General features: G+C 41.5%; 1 protein-coding gene and 1 long non-coding RNA gene across 2 annotated transcripts in view; one reads left to right on the forward strand and one right to left on the reverse strand.

Annotated features, from left to right (window-relative positions):
- Positions 1–634: 634 nt before the first annotated feature.
- Positions 635–21,809, reverse strand: si:ch211-71n6.4 (para-nitrobenzyl esterase). Its single transcript, XM_041981163.1, has 10 exons — positions 21,716–21,809; positions 19,458–19,731; positions 16,236–16,656; positions 13,610–13,717; positions 9,511–9,707; positions 8,103–8,302; positions 7,964–8,022; positions 6,828–6,995; positions 4,461–4,688; positions 635–2,421 (listed from the first exon to the last, which is right to left on the reverse strand). Exons 2-10 carry the CDS (start codon positions 19,722–19,724, stop codon positions 2,285–2,287), a joined length of 1,785 nt encoding a protein of 594 aa, XP_041837097.1. The 5' UTR covers positions 19,725–19,731; positions 21,716–21,809; the 3' UTR covers positions 635–2,284.
- Positions 13,317–23,147, forward strand: part of LOC121637188 — an 84,419-nt gene continuing 74,588 nt past the window's right edge. Inside the window, exon 1 of the long non-coding RNA XR_006009809.1 lies at positions 13,317–13,353. This is a non-coding gene — a long non-coding RNA (uncharacterized LOC121637188). The remainder of the gene's footprint in view (positions 13,354–23,147) is intronic.

The raw sequence follows: 23,147 nt of genomic DNA on the forward strand, positions 1-23,147 counted from the left end.
TCTAAAATATGACCACAGCTCAGAACATAAATGTGATAAATGACCAAACTGCAAATAAAACATTAACATACAACACAAAGTTAAAATGAACTACCTTTAATAATAAAACCTAATATAATAATAAAGACCTGTAACAATAAAAAGCTAATGTAATAATAAATACTATCTGTAATATCATAAATGATATTAATAAATTATAGAAAGTCTCCACAGTACAGAAGCAGAGAGCAGCTATTTCTGCTTTTTCTTTCTTTTTGATGCCATTATTTTGAGATCACTAGGTAATTATTCTGTTATCTCAAGATCATAAAGCTTTCACATGTTCATTTTTCCTCATTATCCAGAGAAACTGGACTTTAATTTTCTTGAGGTAATACAAACGTTGTTTCCTAGAGATCACAAACTTAAACTGAAGCTCTAAAATAAGTGCTTAGCACTTCGTGTAAATGATTGTTGCAGCTGAGCAGAAACTGTCAAAGTTAAGGCAGGCATGTGGTATTCCGGTAGCTTCCCGGTAAAACCATTGCTGACAAATATTCAAAAATAATATTATTCAGTAATAACACAATTCTAGCTTGATGTCGCATTCACACATCTGGAAGTGGAAATAAAAATAAAAATCTAAAACAAAACGCATGATTTTAGTTTATTGAGCTTACAAAGAGTGAATTTCATCACATTAACACAGCAAACACAAAGCGGGATTCATGTCTGCCGTTACAAAAGCTAACAAGTGGTTAGAAACCAGGCAGCAAGAAAAACCGCACTTCAGGAGGATTATCAGAGTCCAGACATGTGGCCCAGTGTTGAGGTTATAAATCAGTCCAAACAGCAGAATTCAACTAAATTCACAAACAATAACTTGATTCACTAATAAAAATCCTATTTTTGAAAAGAAAAAGAAAACAAAATTAAATAGTTTCCATTCTTAACAACTTCAACCATCACCTTCTAATGTTAATTCTACTCTTGTCATATAGGACTTCTTTTTGCAGAAAATATAACTTTTTCTCACCTTTATAAATATTTCTGATCTTTATTTCGTCAGAATTCACCAACCAAATATGAAATACTGTGACGCAGTCGAGCTACAAATGAGACTTTCCCTGTTAGTTTAAGCTTAAGCTGTTTAATGTGGTTGGTCGCTACAAAGATCATATGGAAATGTCGACATTATAGTTTAGAAATACTTGGTGCAGAGTTCATCTTGAGAAGCGACAGCTGGGAGGTTTGATGGACAGTTTGATTAATCCTTCCTCCTTCCAGCAGCGGATGAAGCCCCAGAGGCAGCGTCTGTCCTAACATGCTCTTCATCAGGATGTGCTGCTTTCTGGAAGTTCAGGACCTTTTGAGGAAGAGTTTGGAGAACATGGCTGACTAGTTGGATGTTTTTCTTTTTCCTTTAAATTTTCATTTAAAATAGCTAAAAGTGTAAATATTTGTTCTTTTGTTGCACTTCAAGACTTGGGTGATAAAACCGAGAGCTGAACATTTCCACAGACAAGGTGCTTCTTTCCTATTTAAATCTCACCTTAATTAATGCTGCCATTTTCTTTTTCAGCTGTAAAATCTTTACATATCACAGATTGTAATTGTCCTGGATTTAACAGTGTATGGTTACTTTCCACTCTACACCGAGTTTATCATCATGCCAGATGTGTCTTTATCGTCCTCCCTTATGAATCCTGAATCCTATTTATCCCAAGTGTAAATGTTTCCATCACTCACTCTGCTGTATGTGCTTCCTTCAGGCTTCTTTAGTCCGACTTGCAGCCTGCTAGAGGTTAAATTCACCAAAAATGCAACGTAAAAAACTCGCTTGCTGGCATGTCCTCTTGCAGATAAGCTTGTCTTCCTTTTTAAATTCCCCACAGGGCAGCGCCTCAGCCCTAAACTTTATAATCCACTACCCTGCATGTTTTAGAGGTTTCCCTGGTTTAAAATGCTTGGATGAGATTAATATTTAGATTAATTTGGTATCGTTATCAACAGTGGATTAACTTCAATCAGGAAACATCCAGGACCAGAATTATGAAACACTATCAGAGAAACTAAATCCTGTTTAACTCTGTTTTAAAACAGAGGCAAAAATCTCACAATGCAAAACAAAATAATCTGCAGTGGTTGCTATTTGAACACAAATATGGCTTCTGAGGACCCATCTGAGTCGTAAGCTTCAGACGTGGTCCACGTCACACTGGTGGAATGCTTCGTGACGGTGAGGTTTCAAGCTGGAACGGCTGCGGCAGGATCTGCAGTCATCGCTATGACAACACGTCAACGCTCAGTTCATCCAGGCGTAGGCGTACAGGCCGTTCTCCTTCCACAGCTCACAGCGGGCGGATGAGTAGTTGTGGACTGGCTTCAACGTTTCAGAGAGCAGAGCAGTGGATGCTGGGTACTCAGGCCACTCCATCCTACCTGCAAGGCCGGAAGAGAAGCCGGTTTTACGTTAAACACTGAAGCAAATCTAAAGGGAGATTTTAAAAAGACACAGCGAGGAAATGTCAGACATGTTTTCATTGACTGGTTTGAAGCAATAAAACTGGGCTGAGCAGTGTCACCTGGTGGATTTCATTTATTCCTCCTACACACTTCCACTCTGTTCGCATGTCCACGTGGAGAGTCCTGATTTAAAAGAGCTCAGGTTTGGATCAGACCTCAGGTCTTCTGGTAGGTTGTTCCAGTAACTGGAGCTCAAACTGTCAGAAACAGACTCCATGAGGGAGGTATGAGGACCTGACATGCACAACTGGGGCCTGTGCTCACAGCCCAACACCGTGCCGCCTGATTGGCAGATTGGCCATTGGCAACCTGCCTCTTCACGGATGAGAGCAGGTTCACATTGAGCACATGTGACAGGCAGGGTGGTGGTTGTGTGGGGTGGGTGGGTGATGGCGGTGGTGATGGGGGGGTTCTGTTACGCAAACAATATATAAATAAATAAATGAGCCTTGGATGCATTTTTATTAATAGGATAAATTTCCACCTATCAGACACTGTGTTACAATGAACCTACCAGCTCTGTAGAATAATTCAGTTAAGATATGAACATCCCAAGTCTAACAGTTTTTCAGCAGGACCTGGTCTGATGATCTCTGAATGCCAAAAAATAAAACAAAAACAAAAACACATAAAACTACCCCTTTTTTGCATTTTCACAAATAGAATAAAAGGTTTCATAATTATAAAACTGAACTCTGTGTTCATTGATCTTCATGCTCTGTGGAATAATTCAGTCCAGCTTCGAACATCCTTTTCAGCAGGACCTGGTCTAATGTGGTCTGGGTCCCCAAAAGCAGTGGATTCACCCTCTTTGTACATGACAGATCAGAAGCTAACTTCATCAACTTCAGGCTGCGTCTCTGAACATTTCTTCATCCAAGCTCATAGACAGAGTTAAAAAACTATCAACCTGATGTTATTTACCTTATTTAAATGGTGGCATGTGCACGCTCACAGACAGAGAGCACGTGTCCGAAAAGCCTACCCTCCACCCCAGCAACGACACCGAGGAACCAACGTTTCCAGCTACAGTTCTCACCAACATCTCTGCTCCATCGTACATAAAGAGCCGATAGTGTAGAGCTAAACTGCAGCTGGATCCCTAAAACACCGCCCCGCCCAGCTTGTTTAGTAAAGCATCTGAGAGCGAAGCAGCAATCCTCCCATCCCACTGGTGGATGAACTCAACGTGACATTAGCGCACACGTCAAGTTAGTCTCTCTTTTTTTGTGCCAGAATTCTTTAAGCCCTGCGTCATGTCTCGTTCCATCCACCGCCGCCACGGAAAGAGGTTGACTGATGCCCTGATCCAGGTCTGGGAGGAGATCCCTCAGGAGAACATCCGTGGTCTCATCAGGAGCCCAGATGCTGTAGGCGTGCACACAGGTAGATGGAGGCCACTCAGCTCTCTTCCAGAAAACTTCTGCTTCCCAATGAAAAAACGTTCTTCATTAAAGTCGCAGTAGGAAAGCGTGAAAATTTCGCCTCGTAAGGCTTCTTGAAACTGGCCTTTCTGTTTCCTCACAGGGCAGAGAACTCCACATGTCTGAAGGAGAAACGGCTGCACAATAACTGCAGCTAAAAGAAGATTTCTGCCCCATTTATTCCTTTCATTTCATCTCACTTCTGAAAAAACTGATCCAAAACAGGTCAAAAAACAGGATTCTCAGACCTTCGCTAGTATGTTGTGTAAACATCAGTGAAAAAAGGAATGAAAATAGAATTACATTAGAAATAATCTTCAAAGCTAGTTTGTTAGTTTGGACAAAAAGCTTCTAATACCAAGGTGTCTGAAATACCATCTGGATGGTAAATCTCTGTATTCATGACTGCTTCAGATGGAATTTCTTACAGATTGTTTAAACAAATGAAGCAAATGAAAGCCTCCACATCCATGTTTCTGACACCACAGACATTTTCACTAACTTTTTAAGTGTGAAAAAAAACCTCCTCACCTGTTTTGGCGAAGCTGACGAAATGGTGCGTGATGAGATCCTGGAAGCTGCGGTCCTGCTTCGAGAGAGGTTTCCCCAGGATGAGCTCCAGTCCTCCAAAGAAAGCCATGACGTCCAGGGAGTGGAAGGAGAAACGGCTGGAATACGGCAGCAGGCTGCTGGATGTGTTGACCGGTCTGGATGGCGTGTGCGTGACCACGTAGCGATACACGGGACTGCTGAGGGCGGCTGAGGGAAGACACAGGATCGTACTGTTCATCAGCACAGTCTTCGATTAATTACACAACTTTTTCGTCAGTAATGTTATTAATATATATTTTATATCTATATCTAAGTTTGACCCTTTTAATCCCAGTCAGCATCAGACATGATGTTTCCAGCCTCAGCTGTCAGATTATGAGGCTAAAATGATGTAAAACTAACGTATCAATAGATAAAGCAGCATACAGGCCGACCAGAAGCATCTTGGCTTTATTCCAGCCATTATTTTTTTCTTTTCAGACACACAGAATTTTCTTCTCACTTGATCTTTGGTTGCCCCAAACAAACAAAGGCTGCAGGATACGCGTGCTGTTCTCAGATCTAGGTGATCCGATCCAAAGTACCGGTCTTAACGTACCCAGGACACATCTAGAGATGGTCCAGTTCACTTTTAACTCAGTGTGTTCAGCAGTCTGAGAACTTTTAAGGGCCACTGACCTGATGTGATGCTACATAACTGACTGTGTTTCCATGACGATGCTAACTCCATCTCCAGTTTCCAGAAAAGTGATATTTAGTAAAAGCAGCATCACAGAAACCCCCTGAAATTCTTCCACGTTTATATCTGCAGCAACAGCAAACAAAGCAGCTTCAGATCGGACTTCCATCCTCCAGGAAGTCACCTTGTAATGGACCCTACATCTAACAGGACTTCCCAGCAGGACATGACATGTAAAACTACTAAATCACAGCACGTAGGGGGTTTAACTTCATCTACTTGTAATTGGATCATCCAGGATGATCTGGATATAAAAAGATTACTTGGAAAATAAAATACTATTTTCCAGATTTTTTTTTTTATTAAATATCTGAATTCATTCCACAATATTTTAAATTTTAGCTAAACATAAGATTAATATGATCATTTAAAAGCTGAACAGCCCGTAATGCAGCAACAGGGAAAACCTACACAGCATAGAATAATAAATGAATAAAGAAAGATGCAGGAAAACAGAAAAGCACCCCGACGTCCTGCGGTCACCTCTCAACAGCTAAATGTCACGTTACTCAGAGCTGAGTGAGCTTAATAGGAGCCAGAGGCAGAAAACCTCCACGAAGCTCAAAGCTGCAGAACAAACTCGTCTAAGATCTGCAGCTAAACGGAGAAAAGTCGGACAAACAATGAAAATGCTGCATTTTACCATCAAACTGCAGGAACCAAACCATTTTGCTTCTGTGACCGTTTGTAGTAAATAATGACTGAGTTCACAACAAACAATGCAGAAGCACAGCTTCTACAGCTCTGAGTTAATGTCCTCAGTTAAAGCTCATTTTTCTTTCTATTTTTTCATATTCTTTGTTCACTTCTGAAAAACTTGCTTTTTATCTTTAAATGTTCTGTTTCTGTAACATTAGGAGGTGAATATGCACTGTTCAGGGTGTATTATTATTTTTATTATTATTTTAGATAAACAGTGAACCAACACACATCTTCATATCATGTACTGCAGTAAAAGGAAAAAAGTTAAATCGCTGCAGGTTGTATAAAAACAACAAAAGAACCTTGTTTAAAATGTATTAGTTTTTTTTGTCTCCTGGGTTGAAATTAAATAACCAGCCTTACATACATACTAAAGATGAACCAGAAAATAAGACAACAAGAAGAAGAAGAAGAAGAAGAAGAAGAAAACACTTTCTTATCAAATACATTCTGATCTTGTAAAATATGAAAACTTGTTTTTTTTAACCAAAGTTTAAATTTAATAATTTAATAATACCTCCTCAGACTTGCATGGAGCTTTTTTAGACCCTCAAAGTGGCTTTATTTAAATGCAGGACTTTTTCTCATGATGTTTTCCAGACCTGCTGCTTCCTTTACTCACCTCTGTTTCAGAGGGCAGTTCACCTGTAACCATGGAAACCACATACAACAAAGATGGCTCTTCTATGTGAAATAAAATGAGACTGTACCATGAATCTCTTGGCGGACTAAAATCTACATGAACCCTGTCAACAAAGACTCGAAGGTTAGACTTAGTCTGCGAGGTTTTCTCTCCGGTGAAAACACATCCCGCCTACAGAAGCTCGGAACCTTGTTGGATCATTTCAGGACTCCTTCCGGTTTCTGCTGCAGCTCAACTTCTTTTCACAGCTGTGTGAGTTTACCTGCAGCCCTCCAGGCCAGGTCGTTGTTGGGACAGGTGGCCCTGATGTCCGACACCATGGTGGTGTAAGCCCTCTCTGGACAGCGGTCTGTGGTGGGACAGGGGGCTGAGGACGGGTACAGGTCCAGAGCCTCTCTGGGGAGGTCCTGACTGAAGGACCGAAGTTTATCTGAGGAGACGGGACGCAGACAGAACTGGTGATACATACAAATAGATAAAGCAGGTTTAATGCCATCATCTACATGTCAAGATAGGACCTAGAGACAGCCCACATGATGGCAGGTGCAACTCAAACCAATATAAAAACAGAAGAACCAATACCTGAATTTCACAAGTCCCCTGTACATTTTTACAACCGAAGTAACAGAAAAAAAAACACTTTAAATGCTTTTATGGAGCCTCTGCAAGACCTTAACGCCCGACTTCAGATGATTCTTGCTGCGTTTATTTTTTTTATTGATCTGTATACAGTCAGGAAACGGGAGCAGAAAAAAAAACTTTATACAAGAAAGGTTTCCACCTGGAAGTCGATCTACACCGTAAACACTGTCGCAAACACTTTAAAATGGCCGCTCCTGCTCAGCTTATAGGCGGTAATGATGTATTAACATGTTACAACATAAATAAAAGCTAAATGTTGGAAGCAAACATTTAAAAGTGTCCTCTCCGAGGGGAGGAAAGTTTCCCATGGTGCACACAGATCAGCTTTCAGTAGAGCTCCGCAGGAAGACAGAAGATAAATGAATCTGTGTGAGAGCGAGGATGACTTCATGTAGGAACGTTCACACGATCGCTGCCTCACACTGTTGACATGCACGCCGCTGACATGCACACCGCGAGCAGTTTGAAATTTAATGAGCTTCGTTTGTTCTAAAAACTGCTCCAGTGGTTAAAGAAAAATTTCCAAACTAGTCTGCATGAAATATTCAGAGGCTTCTTCTGCAGAAACACCAACATTACAAGCTGAACACGAACACACCTAAACCTCCTGGACTCTGGGTCCGTCACCTGGAACCATGAGGGATGAAAACTGGGGCGTTACTGGTGTTTGTTGTACGTGATGTTTACCAGTCACTTTAATTTAAGCCTCTGGGAACATATCTGTGGTTACTCATTAACATCCACGGCAGTTTTTACCTGTTACAAACCACCGATAGTCGCCCCATGTCCACGCTGAGATGTTGTCAGCCGGAGGACTGTGGAGGAAAGAGGACGGAACAGAGTTTGAGCTCAGAACCAGCTGACAGCGAAGATCCTGAAGCAGGTAATCTCTCACCTGAAGTCGGCCTCCTGCTCCGTCGTCCCAACGAGGAAAGGGACGTCGTTAAAGCCTCGCTTCTTCTCCCATAACTCAAAAGGCGGCGCCTCGAGGACGTATCCGTCCACCACTGCAAGCGGGCCGATGAAGTGGCCTTTGACGGGGAGGTCGGTAGCATCGTCTGCTGCCCAGGACGGGTACTCCAGCCAGGGGATGGCCTGGGACACAGTCATCAAGATGACCCATTAAAGCTACTACACAGGTGCTCCGCATGGCTCACACCACGAGTTAGAACAAGAGAGGGCTGCAAAACATGCGTCTATATCACACAGAAACACTTTTTAACCTCCGTTTCATTTTTGTTTTATGGCAACGCAAATAAACCAACTGACAGGAATCGTGTAGAACGTAAAAAGTGTGTACAGTCTTGTTTTCATCACCATTTTTCAAGCACAGCGTTGGTGGGGCACAGGGTGTAGCTGTTTCTAGCTACACCCTGTTTGCTCAACTACAATACCTAAATCAGGGGTGTCCTTTACAGTTTCTCTTAAAAAACCCTGGCACCTAAAGGGTTAACAAGGGTGAGGTGTGTTAAATTGTCTTCTTACGTTGTTTTCTTTCATTACAGCCTCGCTGTCTCCACACAGAAGACGCAGCTTTGTCCTTCACAGCCGCAAACATATTCTCCGTTTTCTAAGTTCACTTTTCTGTTGCCATTTTGTGGGGACGGGTTGTTGACAAAGGTGAGCAGCTTTATCAGGCTGCTAGAGAACGAGCGAGGTAAGCGCACCAGCTTGCAGTGTTATAGTGGTGTGTGCACTCCATCAGCAGGCCAGCTCTAGTAGTGATTAGATATGATCATGCAAGCCAAAAATCATTCATTCAGGGGCCGGATGTGGCCCATGGGTTTTGAGTGTGACACCTGTGATATAAACTGTAAAATTATGACCGGAGCTGAACTTTTTTAAGGCATCCTGAGGTTGCAGTCACACCAGCTCAGCTTGAGCTTCCAGAAAAGTTGGCCTCTCCTCCGAGGACCTTTTAGAAATCTTGACAAAGTTTCAGATGTTTAATCACGGCTGTAAACTTAGATTTTGGTTCAGTTTTCGGACTCATTCATTCAGCAGCTTTCGAGAGTTAACTTGGAGGCGTTCGGCCCCTCAGACACAGACGTGACATTTATAATCCATCAAAACCAAAAGTAATTTTAAATTTTATCAGTATGATCCTGCTGACTGTAAAGACGAGCTGTGGAAGATCTTTAATGAAATCCTCAAATATTGAAAAGAATATTAAAAAGAATAACTACTGCACAGTTTTCCCTCTTATTAAATTTGTGTCATTACTGACCTGTCTGACAGAAATAAAACCTTCACTTAGATTTTTAGCTCCTGAGCTGCTAAAATCCTCCTTATTTGCTTCCCACCTGCAGGATCTGAGTGGTGGAGAGACGTCGGAGGCAGGCCTGATCTGCACAGCCCGTCTTGTTCAGAAACACCAGGTTGTCAGACTCGGCTTGCTTCAGCGTCGCGTTGTAAACGTACGAGCCGCTCAGGTCCATGGCGGCGTGGAAGAGGCCTTGTGCCAGTGGCGACATCATCAGGGTCCACACGGAAGTCCCACCTTCGTCAGACAGAACAAAGATGAAGCTGCAGCTTTGACTCAGTCAGCTCACTCTGAACCCACACACTGAGGTGCACGACTTCTTAACCTTTCTGATGCCGGGGAATAACTTTATTTAGGGTTCAAGAATAAACATTGTTTTGGTTTATTTGATTTTACTCTTAATAACTAAACAAAATCAACCAACAGTTTAACAGCTAAAACCTTGAATCAAAACCCTGCTGTACACATTCTGATACTTGTCTTCTGCCCCCTGGTGGACACCTTCTGCACTACATTAATTTTTAAATCAGAATTAAAATAAAAAAAAAAAAATAAAAAAATCTGAAATTGGAATCAGAATAAGATGTATTTTATTAATCCCAGACTGGGAAATTTGAGTGTTACAGCAGCATTAATGTCAGACATAAATGTTGTGGTTTTTACATTTTGTTAAAGGGCCACACAAAGACTTAAAGATTAAAATAATTAGAATTTTCTCCCCAAGATTGTCAGACAGGACAGACATTTTCTGCATCTGTGGTGCTTTTTTTTTGAGAATTCCACCAAATTTCCCGCAAGTGTTGGATGAGATTAGTCGATTAGTCATGATTATGTCAACTATCAAAATAGTCGTGACTAATTTAATAATTTCCATAGTTTATTTTTTAAAGCTTTATTTTTCTCTCAGAACTGCGGCTGTACCTTCCGCTGCCTTGTCGGCCTTTCTGTCCTTGCACATGCGTAGTAGTGGCAATCAAGGTCAGCCGTGACGTCACTGGAAAAGTTATGCCCAAACAACAGCGTAATGGCGCGCCGGCAACGGCACTCAAGAGAATTCAAGAGAAGCATGTGCAATGCAAAATCTGCAAGGTAGAACTTGCCTTCCATGGCAGGAGGGTGGTGATGCACGAGCATCTTAAAAGCAAGAACGCTGCGGTTGATTCAGTTTCTGACAAAGAGCTCGTCTTGGTAAGCTAATTGGCTGGTTAGCTGCTAACATTTAGGTCAACAGTGAGCTACTTGTATTGATAGTTGTAACGTTAACAGCTGCAAAGTTCATTAAAAAGTTGTTGAATGAGCGATCATCTTAAATTGTCTTTATTAGATAGCACATGACACAGATAACTTAGTAATTAAATTAGTAATTCTATTGCACTTTTTGTTGCAATGACAATAAAGTTCTATTCTATTCTATTCTAACACTTGAAGCTGGACGCTAATGATGGTTTATAAGAGCAGCTGCATGTTGGTGCGATAAGTTTACATAGTCGACGGAACGCAAAAATATTTGTTGACTAGTCGATCATCAAAATAATCTTTTATAGCAGCTCTAGTCTCTTTCACTGAAAGAGGATGCCACCTCGAGACAGTGATCCATGCTTTTATTATCTAACTTGACCTAGTTTCTATGTCACACCAACCGCTGATACAAAACCCCGCTAAGTGCTACAAGCAAACAAGATGTATGCTTTTGTCTCATCTTTCAGCTTAATCTCTATTTGCATTTTAATTCCTGTGCGTCTGGGATCACGCATCCAGAGGTGAGGCGGGGCTTGCTGCTGCCTCATCCTGGGTTTCTGCCCTGGATTTGGTTGGGAACTGCGTGAATTCAGAGATTATATTTAAGATGAAGTTAAAAATGACTGGAGTCATACAGAAAATGTATTTGTAACACAGATCCGTGGAGAAATATCAAAACCTGCCTCCCCTGATCGCACGTCACTGTTTCGAGTACAAACACACATTTCTTTGTGCATTATAACATGTTTAGTTGTACATGTGACAAATTCATTTTGTCTTATTTTTTGAAGTAGTCTTCAGTAATAGTTCTCCAGACGTCTTGAAGGACTTTACTAAGTTTTTCTGTGAAATTTATTGCCTTTTCCCTATTTTCAGTTTAGTCCTTTTTTAATCATTAAAAAATAAGATGAATTCATGTTCTTTGGTTTTTCCAGCTCAACAAACACAGCTCCAGACCTCACACCTCTGAACACACACCTCAGCCATGCAGCCAGGAATCTTGGAGTGACATTGGACAATAATCTCAAACTCAATAACCGAATAGACTCTGGTCTCTGTGGCAAGTTCATTTTATCTTCGCCTGGGGGCCAAAGTCAAACCATTCTTTAGCTGTAAGGAGCTTGAAAAAACAATCCACGCCTTCATCAGTTCATGCTTGGACTGTTGCAACGTGCTCTACACTGGAGTAAACCAGGCTTCTTTGCACGTCTACAACCCGGCTCCTCACCAGCACCCGTAAACATGACCACGTCACTCCTGTTCTAAACTCTCTACACTGGCTCCTGGTTCAATCAGAATTCAGTCCTACTGTTTGTTTTCTGTTCCTCACACCTCCTCATCTGTGTGACATGCTGCCCCTCACCAGCCCAGCAGAACCCTGTGCTTCTCCGAACACCTGCTGGTGGTCCCAAGGTCCAGAAGCAAACAGTGGATTGTGCCTTTACAGTGGCGGGGCTGAAACTCTGGACCTCTCTGACCCTGGAGTTATGCTCCATCACGGACCCGCCCCTGTTCAAAGCCAGACTGAAGACCTATTTTTTCAGATCAGCCTTTGACACATAAAAGCGGTGTCACATGTGGAGCTTGTGATATTTATCATTTATAAGTGTACTATGTTTATATTCTTGTTTTTTTTTTTTATCCCTGTCCAGGACTTTGATTAACTTGGGTTGTTGTAAAGTGCTTTATAAATAAAATTTGATTGATTGATTGATATAAAATGCAATAAACAATTAACAGCTGCTGTGATCAAAGTTGGCAAATATTAAAGTTTTTAACTTTGACTTACAGCAGCAGAGTTTCAGCAGACCTGCAGTTTTCTGGAAGTTTGTTCCAGAAACTAAACGCTGCCTCTCCACGTTTAGTTCTGACTCTGGGAACAGAACGTAGACTTGGCCCTAACGACCTGAGGGAACTGGTTGGTTCTGGTTGAGATTCCCTTAGGTCCTTGAACTTAGCTGTTTGAAGCTGAGTACTGACTTGTAATCTTTCTTCCTTGGCTCCAAGAACTATTATTTCAGTTTTGCCTTCATTTAACTGAAGGAAGTTCTGGCACATCCATCTTTAATTTGATCAATGTATCTGATCAGTGTTTGGATCGGACTGTAGTCTCCTGGCGAGATGGTTATGTAGATTTGTGTGTCATCGGCATAGCTGTGAGAACATATTTTGAGAACATACAGCACTGGCCCCAGATAGGAGCCTTGGAGAACTCCACAGGTTATTTTAGTTTGCTTACATTTTAGTTTGCTTTGTAGCTACTTAAAGACAGAATTTGATTGACATGTATCCAATATCCGTGGCAAGAAGGTAGAGTGTAGCACAACCACGGTTTTTAGCCGGCTAACAGCACGCCTTAGCTTTAGCCCGCCTACCTCCGTTAGCTGGTTAGCTCCCATTGCTTGGGGTTAGCTCGGTTAGCTCTTAGCTACAGGCAGCTCGGAGTTTAATGGGTGTCAATCATCCACCCCCACCTTCACAGTCCCCCTCTCAGCTCCATTTCCCCATTTTTGGTTTTTCGGTAACTGACGACACACATGACGCTACCAAGATGGCGACAGTGGGAACGCCCAACGAGCTTCACTTTTGCTCTTCAGAAACCTACGAGTGACGTCACAGAGGCTCCGTCCAGCTTTTATATACAGTTAATAAGTATGCCACATGACTCAAGAACTGGACTGAAAATTAAACAGGTCTGATGGAGTGATGAGTCCTCCCAGAGACTGGAAATCATCATTATTGAAGCAATCTGTGGCAAAATCTGTTTTTACTGTATTTCCATTTAAGTTTACAAATATTAAGAAAACCAATCATTCCACCATTACTTGATTTCCTGACAGAATATCTGAAATATGTATCACATTATGTCCCAGCGACACAATTTTTGTGTCCTTTCTTACCTGAACTCTGTCCAAATATGGTGACTTTTTCAGGATCTCCTCCAAACATTTGGATGTTCCTCTGGACCCACTTCAGAGCTGCAATCTGGTCCAAGAAGCCATAGTTCCCTGTGGAAAAAGACAAGTAGGAAGTTGGGAAGGAATCGATTACACAAAGAACCTGTTTTGACCTTATTTTCAGTGTTCTCATTTCCTCAATCAGAAACCAAACCGGCTCGCAGCTTGAGCTAAATTTAACTCATTTGGAGCTGAGGGAGCGGGTAAATGGGGCAGGGAATTAGGAGTATTCAGAATTAGAAATGTGAGTGTGGGAGAAACTGGTCCTGGAGGAAGAAAAGAATCTGAGAGCCACGCCGTCACATCATTTAACAGGTCATTTCACATCAAGGTCACAGCCCACTCATTTGGATTACATAATAGAAATTACACAGCTTGAACACGCAAACATCTACACGGAAATGAGTTCTATTTAGACGTAACACATTAACATTCATTAAGTATTCAGGTCTTAATGGGGGTGTATAGAAAGCATTCAACTGGACCAGGAGCACAATGTAAACACCATAAATATTAAAAAAGGTCTCCAAACCCATTCTGAATTCTCCTGACAGCGCAGGATTCACCGCTGAAGTCTGATGGAGGCTGTTAAAACTCTCAACAACAACTTCTTCCATTTATTGATCCTAATTTGTGTTTTTAACTTGATAAGGAAACATGTTTATTTTTCATACTCTGGTGGATTTTACTTCACTTTATTCCAGTAACAGACGTGAAAAATCCAAATAAGCCTGAGTTTAACACAATGTTTAGATTATTAACCCACCAACAGTTTATTTAAGGCTTTTTTAAGGAAATCTTAATTATGATCCCTATTAAGGTGATTTAATGAAAACAAGTTTAAAAGTTGTATCAGCTGTACAGAAAACTCTACACGGACATTAAACAGCTGACAGACATGTTGACTTTCCTGCATCTAATCCAGAGTTGTGTTGTAGTGTGAGCAGTGCAAAAAAATCTATTCGTAATTTTACTTTTATCTTGTATTACTTTTGTTTAATACTGGGACTGGGACTGCTATTAGTTGTGGAAAAATATTAATTGTATTTTTCATAAAAAGACAACAATTATAAATTAAATAAAATAGCAAATACAAATAATTAATTAAAGTTATATAAAAAATAAAAAAGACAAAGACAGTAATATAAAATCAAATAAAATAAATAAAAAATAAAATAAACAGCAAAACAAAATTATATCAAATTTAACCATTTTTGTTTAATATTTGATGGGTTTGTGGAAAATATTTATTAACAATATTCTTTTCAATCATAAAAAAAATAAATAAATAAATATGAAAAAATAAAATGGAAAAATACATTAAATAAAATTAAATAAAAACAAAATAGAAAATAGAAAATAAGAACACAACAATGTTAAAAAAAATTAAAAAATTAAATAAAATTAAGTAAAATACTAACATAATAATACAAAAAAAACATAGCTCAACAAAAACAAATAACATTAAAACAAATTAGATGAAATATTTCAGGTGGAGGAATGGCTGTACGCGCAGCAACAAAAACAAATTGTACTTGTAATACCAAAAATGTGAGTGTGCATCACCCTAACTTCACCCAAACACAATGAAACTTTTGTGTTTTCTCACAGTTTCAAAGCATCAGTCGGAAAACTAACTCACCTGAAGATGTTTCAAACTTTGACCTGATCAACTCAAAGTCTGCCAGCTTAGAAAGAACGAGCACCAGTCTCACGAGAGGCCTGAAAGTCTGGTTGACTCAAAAAAAGGTTCAGATCCTCTGTACTGTACTGGGGCACAGATCCGGTGTGAAACCAGCAGTAACTGCAGTCTCTGAATTAAATGTCCTAAAAGTCCTTTTTCATCTGCAGTGCTTCCAGTGCTGGAACCAAAGAACCAGCAAATAAACTGGTCTGGTTTTCCACAACGACACATCCATCCATCCATCCATCCATCCGTTTATCCATCCATCATCCATCCATCCATCCATCCATCCATCATCCATCCATCCATCCATCCGTTTATCCATCCATCATCCATCCATCCATCCATCATTCATCATTCATCCATCCATCCATCCATTTATCCATCCGTTTATCCATCCATCCATCATCCATCCATCCATCAATTTATCCATCCATCATCCATCCATCCATCCATCATCCATCCATTCATCCATCATTCATCCATCAATCCATCTATCCATCATTCATCATCCATCCATCCATCATCCATCTATCCATCCATTATCCATCCATCCATCCACCCATCCCTCCATTCGTCCATCCATCATCCATCCCTCCATCCATCATCTATCCCTCCATCTGTCCATTCCTCCATTTGTCCATCCATCCATTCGTCCATCCATCCACCCATCATCCATCCATCCATCCAATATCCATCTATCCATCCATCATCCATCCATCCATCCATCCATCCCTCCATTCATCATCCATCCCTCCATCCATCATCTAGCCCTCCATCTGTCCATTCCTCCATTCGTCCATCCATCCATCCATCATCCATCCATCCATCCATCCCTCCATCCATCCATCCATCCATCCAATGTCTTTCATACTACTGACTGACCTGAGATGTTTCTTGGAGAACCTTCTCTCAGGATCTCCAGAGCCAAGAAGCCAAACGCATTGAGTCTGTAGTTGAAGCTGACGTAAACTATTTGTGTGTCTGCGGCGAGCTTCTCTGTGGGTGAGTATCCCTGCTCTCCTCCACTGAGCATGTGCAGGTATCCACCATGGATCCAGACCATGACGGGCAGCTTGGCGTCACGCTCCAGCGTGGGTGTCCACACGTTGACAAACAGGCAGTCCTCCTGACCCATCACCTTCCCCGTTTTCGCCATTGGCCGAACCTGAGGACACATGCTGCGGAAGCGTCCCGCATCCGTCACCCCGCTCTGGCACATTGGATCGGTCGGAGGAGCCCAACGAAGGTTACCGACAGGTGGGGCAGCGTAGGGAATCCCTTTAAAGGAGTAGCCTCCATCTTTCTGTTTAAGGATGAAAAAGAGACGAATAACTTCTTACAGTAAATAAATAAATTCTGGACTGAAGTTGAATAATTGACAGAAATTTAATTAATAAATCGCCATCCTAAAATCTAGTCAGTTCATTTCAGTTATTAATAAATAATAGAATGATTCCTCTCCCTCACACACACAAGCCAGAACTAATTATATCTGCATGGTGGTTTAGATTTTGCCAAGTTTTACTTCTCATTTATTTATTTGATGTTTTCATTGTTTACTTGAATTTATACTGCTCAAAAAATAATAAAGGGAACACTTACATCTTAGATCTTGACAAATTAAATATTCCAGCTGAAAATCTTTATTAATTACGTAGTGGAATGCATTGAGAACAAAATAACATAAGAACGATCTAAGGAAATAAGAATTATTAACCATGGAGGTCTGGATTCAGAATAATACTCAAAATAGAAGAGGAAAGATCAGCTCTGGGTCTGTGCGGCCCCCCAAAGATCTGCCTCCCCAGACCATCACTGACCCACTGCCAAACCAGTCATGCTGGAGGATGTTGCAGGCAGCAGAACGTTCTCCATCTGTCACATGTGCTCAATGTGAACCTGCTCTCATCCATGAAGAGCACAGGGCACCAATGGCCAATCTGCCAATCAGGCTGCACAGTGTTGGGCTGTAAGCACAGGCCCCACTAGTGTAGGTCAGGTCCTCATACCTCCCTCATGGAGTCTGTTTCTGAGCAGAAACACGCACATTAGTGGCTGCTGACGGTCATTTTGTAGGACTCTTGTTCTTCCAAGCATTAAGGGGCAGGTAGTGGTCCTGCTGCTGGGTTGTTGTCCTCCTACGGCCCCTTCACTGGTCTTCTCGGAGGTCTTCCATTGCACCACTTTTTCCATCTTAAGGCTGATATTAAAGAACAGGAACAGCTAGTTGTTCTGCACAGTCCTGCAGAAGTTTTGGAACTACTCCATCTGGACCCACAGCCTTTCCAGGCCGAAGTTTCCTGAGCTCAGCTCCCACCTCTTCTGTTGTTATAGACAGGTGAAGCGGCTCAGGATGAGCTGGAGAAGGGGCAGAAGAGGTTGTGGAGGTGGAGGAAGCAGCCACAGATGTGGAGAGAACAGCTGTAGAGGTGGAGGTAGCAGCTGTAGACGTGGAAAGAACAGCTGTAGAGGTGGAGGAAGCAGCTGCAGACGTGGAGAGGACAGCTGTTGAGGTGGAGGAAGCAGCTGCAGACGTGGAGAGGACAGCTGTAGAGGTGGAGGAAGCAGCTGCAGAGGTGGAGAGTGGAGAGGACAGCTGTAGAGGTGGAGGAAGCAGCTGCAGACGTGGAGAGGACAGCTGTAAAGGTGGAGGAAGCAGCTGCAGACGTGGAGAGAACAGCTGTAGAGGTGGAGGAAGAAGCTGTAGATGTGGAGGTGTAGGAAGCAGCTGCTGACGTGGAGAGGACAGCTGTAGAGGAGGAGGAAGCAGCTGCAGACGTGGAGAGAACAGCTGTAGAGGTGGAGGAAGAAGCTGTAGATGTGGAGGTGTAGGAAGCAGCTGCTGACGTGGAGAGGACAGCTGTAGAGGAGGAGGAAGCAGCTGCAGACGTGGAGGTGTAGGAAGCAGCTGCAGACGTGGAGGTGTAGGAAGCAGCTGAAGACGTGGAGGTGGAGGGAGCAGCTGTAGACATGGAGGTGGAGGGAGCAGCAGTAGTGGCGTTAGACGCTCCACTGACAAACCTGATGTTGAAGGAGTTGGCTCTGTCTACATCATCTTCCACAGACTGATAGTTCTTCAGTTTGTAGCCGGTGGTGGTCTTCATTCCTCTCCACGCCTCCTTGGTGTTTTTGTTCTCCAGCTGTCTTTCTACCTTTCTCTTGTACTCCACCTTAGCGTGTCTCAGAGTCTTTATAAGCTCTCGTTGCACACTTCTCTGCTTTTCCTTATCCCCTTCCTGGAATGGCATCTTCTTCTGGTTCTGGAGGCCCTTGATGTCATGGGTGATCCACGGTTTATCGTTAGGATAGCACCGTACAGTCCTAACCAGAATCAGTGTCCATACAGAAACTGATGTAGTCTGTGATGATGTCAACACTCTTGTCTATGTCTATTTTCTGCTCTCTCTCGGCGCATCCCCTGCCTGTTGTGGCCACTTCCTGAAAGATCTGGTGGTAACAGGAAGGTTCGTATGTGGGCTGGAGATAGACCATGTTGTCATCGGCCCAGTGGTAGACGAGGTACAGCCTCGTACACCTCCTTCATTTAAATGTGGAGTTATGTATGAGACATGTAAATCATTGCATTCTGTTTTTATTTACATTTTACACACCATCCCAACTCTTGTGAAACTTGGCTTGTAGATGTGTAGAGAAAATGTAAATGTGTGAAAGTGAAGCATTTATCTGCTTAAAGCTAATATTTACAGTCATGCTGAAATTACATGTTCCTCCTGTGCAGCAGCTGAAAACAAATCCCTTTATCATCACTGCAGAAGATCTCTGCTGTGACATTTTGTTGGTAAAATGAAACTAAGAAAGCTTAAAAAAACACAAAAAAGAGAATTCCGACTTTCAGCTTTAATTATTAAATTAGCCTTTGTTGTTCTATTTGAGAGGTTTAAATGAGATTTGCCACATATGAAAATGAGTTTAAAGAGGATTTTTATGCAAAATGTGCTTTATTTACCTCCAAGGAAAACACACTTGTCTTTATTTCTTCCTTGGATTTTATAACAGCCATTAAAAAAGGTTCATTTACAATTTCTCATGTAAATGGACTGTATATGATGAAGAGTGAGTCTGTGTTTTGTGTCCTGAACTCACATGTCTTCCTCTGAAGTCTCCACAGTCTGTTGACACCTGGGCGAATCCCGGCGGCAGCGTCTGGGCCATGTAGCCCAGATACACGGCGAGACTGAGCAGAGCGAGCACCGCCAGGCAGATGAAGAAGATGCAACGTTTGGACAGCACTAAGACGGGGCTGATGTAGTGCCTGTGACGGACATACTGCACCTCCTCCAGATCATCCTCATCCTGCACTAGGTAGCGGTAGTCAGCCCTCTCTGGGACCTCGTATGCATCCTCATTCATCTTCACTCTGGATAAGAAAAAACAGACAGTTTAGATTTACTCCTCCCGAGAAGCCTTAAAGAGAGGTTCACAGTCAAACCTCAATCCAGGTTTCCATTGTGATGGTCCATCCCTTGATCCTAAACCCAGATGCCCTTGATATAGTGTGTGTATATCCATCTATCTGTCCGGCTATCAGACCGATCTCAAGGGGTGATGAAACAGCCTACAGAGAGAAGGTCCAGAAGCTGAAAACCTGGTGCTCAGACAACAACCTGGCACCAAAATAAAAGTGCTCATCATAAACTTCCGGAGGAACAAAACTGATTCGCCAACCCTCTACATTGACAGTGCTTGTGTGAAGAGGGTCCACAAATTCTGTTTCCTGGGAGTCCGATGACCTCTCCTGGATCAATATTTCCACTGTCATGAAGAAGGCTCAGCACTGGTTACACTTCCTGAGAGTCCTCAGGAAGAGCAACCTGGACAGCAAGCTGCTCCTGGCCTTCTACCGGTCCTCCGTTAAGCGCATACTAACATACTACATTTCCACCTGGTACGGGAAGCAGACAGCGCGAGGCTTCAGAGGACGGTCAAAGCAACACAGCATATTGCTGGCTGCCTTCTCCCCTCCCTGATAAGACATCGACACCATCCAGTGCCTCAGGAGAGCTCATAACATCATCCAGGACACTTCACATCCCGGTTCCCGGCTGAACTGTTGCCCTCTGGCAGGCATTACAGGTGCATCAAAGCAAAGACAAACAGACTGGAAAGCAGTTTCTTCCCAAGAGCCCAGTCTAAAACGAAAATGTTTCCACCCTGAGCGACCTATCTTAGCCTCTGTGCCGTAGTCATGCCAAACGTGCACTGTCCTGTCTTGTTGCAGGTCTTATAACTTGTATATACTGAGTTTCCGTTTTTGTTATTTAAATTTTTATTTATTTTTTTATTTGCACTGGAAAGGAGAAGCTCTCAAAATTAATTGTACATTACAGTAAAAGGCATTCTATTTTCTATACTACTCTATTCTATTTTAGTGATAGTGTATATCACTACTTCAGGATAAAAATTCTCCCTAAAGGTTTACTCAGGATTAGTAAGTGAACCTCAGACTTCAATGGATGCTGCTTTTATGTCAAAGCATAATTAAAACCAGCTATTTAATAACATTTTATTCCCTCACTGCTGGACTGTTCCTGTCACAACTAGTTCTCAATTTTGCTGCAGGCCGGAAATTCAAACACGCATTTTAATCCATTTTTAAAAAATTGACAGAACAAAATGGAAATGTTTTCGTCTGTCCAAACTTTTTCTAATTTTACTTGCATACAAAGAGGCTAAACTTTTTCTCCAGTTTTAAGCTTGACAAGGTGGTTTCCGGTCACGTTTTACAAAGAACTGCAATAAGCACTGTTCAATTACAACAAAACAAACGTTTTTATAAACGCTTTATCTGTTTATTTCTGCAATGCAGCCTAACAAACGATGTTCGATAAGAATGTGAAGAATACTGTAAAATGTAAACAATCCAGAACAAGTGAAGTGTGTTTAGATGAATGTCCGGACACAAACTCAGAGGCAAGGAAAAAGAAAAAAACGTGCAAACAATAACCGGACACACTGGGAGGACAAAATATGGAACAAGTACAACTAGTTAAACCGCTACGACACCAATGTGCTGCAGGTTTTAGCGCTTAATAATGCAGCTTTTAAAAGTTTTAACTTCCTTATGAAGCATGAACATTATTAAAAATCAAACTGGTGAACGAAGTTTAATCGACAGAATTTACTGCACCAAAATCAATTTAAAAGAAAGAAAGAAAGAAACTTGGATAAAAAAAAAGAGTTTTCTACTTGGCATTTGTTTCTGAATATAAACATGAAGCAAATTGTCCTGTTTTATTTAATAAGCTTTAATTTCCTCTGCTTCAATAGGTCAATTAATAAAACTTCAGAAATGCCTTAAAAATAATAATAACAACCAGTAAATGTGTGGCTTTATTACTCACCATGTCCTAAAAACACCAAACTCATGCAGCATGAAAACAAAACCTGACGCATTTACTTCACAACAGGGCATAGTGCGCATGCTCAGAACTCTTCCTGTTTAGAGACATTTAAAGGGACAGTACACAAAAAAGCCAGGCCTATCTGTTTGGGCCAAAACGGCTTTTTATCAAATCTTTTATATGTTGGTGAAAAAAATTGTTTAATTGTTTATAATTGCATGAAATTTCATATATATATATATATATATGAATTTATGATACAGTGAATTAAGAAAACCAAGACCAAACTTAGAAATTAGAAAAGACAAACACCTACAGCATTGTTTTTAAAGACCTTTTGTTCCTCATTAATGATTTTCATTTGGTTAAAAACACACCAGTATCAATTGCTGTCTTTTGCTCTCAAATTTATCTCTCCTCTTCACATTTTTTACTTCTTCACTTTCTCAAACGTGTATCGTCAAGCTTCTCAGAAAACAACATACACAGCCATTTGTTCCTCCATTATCTTCTTCATCCCCCTCTGAGCTGTGTTCTTCGTCTAAGTGCCTTTTTGGCAGTAATAGGGCAATTTTTCCACTGCAGAAGGTCCTGCTCCGTAAACAGATATAAATGGGTCAGTCTTAGGTAATAAAAAACAAATCATTGTGGTAAGTGAGGGGTTTTAGTGATAAATCATTATTAGTAACAGTTTGATGCTTAGTTGGTGCATTTCAGATGATTGCTGTCCAACCATGGCCCCTATATCTTTAACTATTACTTAATGTTATTGTTACTATATGAAGGCCACATCTTTCTTAAAAGTGACACGTTCACATAAGCTATTTTCAGCGGTGAGTTAATCTGAACAGGGAGGACCAAAACAAAAGCTGCTGGTGATCTTAAGAATGACCATTGAAAGCGTACTTACATACTGCATCACAGCTTGGTTTGCAGAAAGTTCAGCTGCAGACAGGAAGGTTCTGCAGAAAGTGATCAGCACAGCTAGTAAAATCATCAGCTGTCCCCTGCCCCCCATGGACGTGGTTGCCACCTCGTGCTGTCTCAGCTGGAAGATGATCCTGTCAGATCCCTCCCACCTTCTCCCCTCTGCTGGGACATATAGGTCATTCAAAGCCAACACAGGCAGGATGGCAATAAGCTTCTTCTCGACGGCCATCAGAACCATAAACACTCACAAACTGAAATCGGTAAGTCATCTTCAAATTTCACAATAATACATGTGCAATAATACCACCAAGTGCAATATTCTGTCCAACTATGTATGTGCCTTGCTCAGTTGCAAGGTTTGTGAGTATGTGTACGTATATAGTTTACTTTGTCTGCAAAATTGGATGGCATTCAAGCTTTGAAATAGTTATATTTTTATGCAGGTATCTGGTTATGATGTGTCCTGGTGTGATAAGCTGGGCATGTCCAACTAGAAGGAGGT

The sequence above is a fragment of the Melanotaenia boesemani genome, chromosome 1 (assembly GCF_017639745.1).
Source record: "Melanotaenia boesemani isolate fMelBoe1 chromosome 1, fMelBoe1.pri, whole genome shotgun sequence".
NCBI lineage: Eukaryota > Metazoa > Chordata > Actinopteri > Atheriniformes > Melanotaeniidae > Melanotaenia > Melanotaenia boesemani.

Excerpts from the sequence above, each read along its gene's own strand:
- si:ch211-71n6.4 (XM_041981163.1), bottom strand. The coding sequence starts at position 19,724 with ATGAATGAGGATGCATACGAGGTCCCAGAGAGGGCTGACTACCGCTAC. Across the intron at positions 8,303-9,510 it reads CCACCACTCAGATCCTGCAG|GCCATCCCCTGGCTGGAGTA; the intron begins GTGGGAAGCAAA and ends ACTGTGTCCCAG. Across the intron at positions 2,422-4,460 it reads CGTCAGCTTCGCCAAAACAG|GTAGGATGGAGTGGCCTGAG; the intron begins GTGAGGAGGTTT and ends CCGGCCTTGCAG.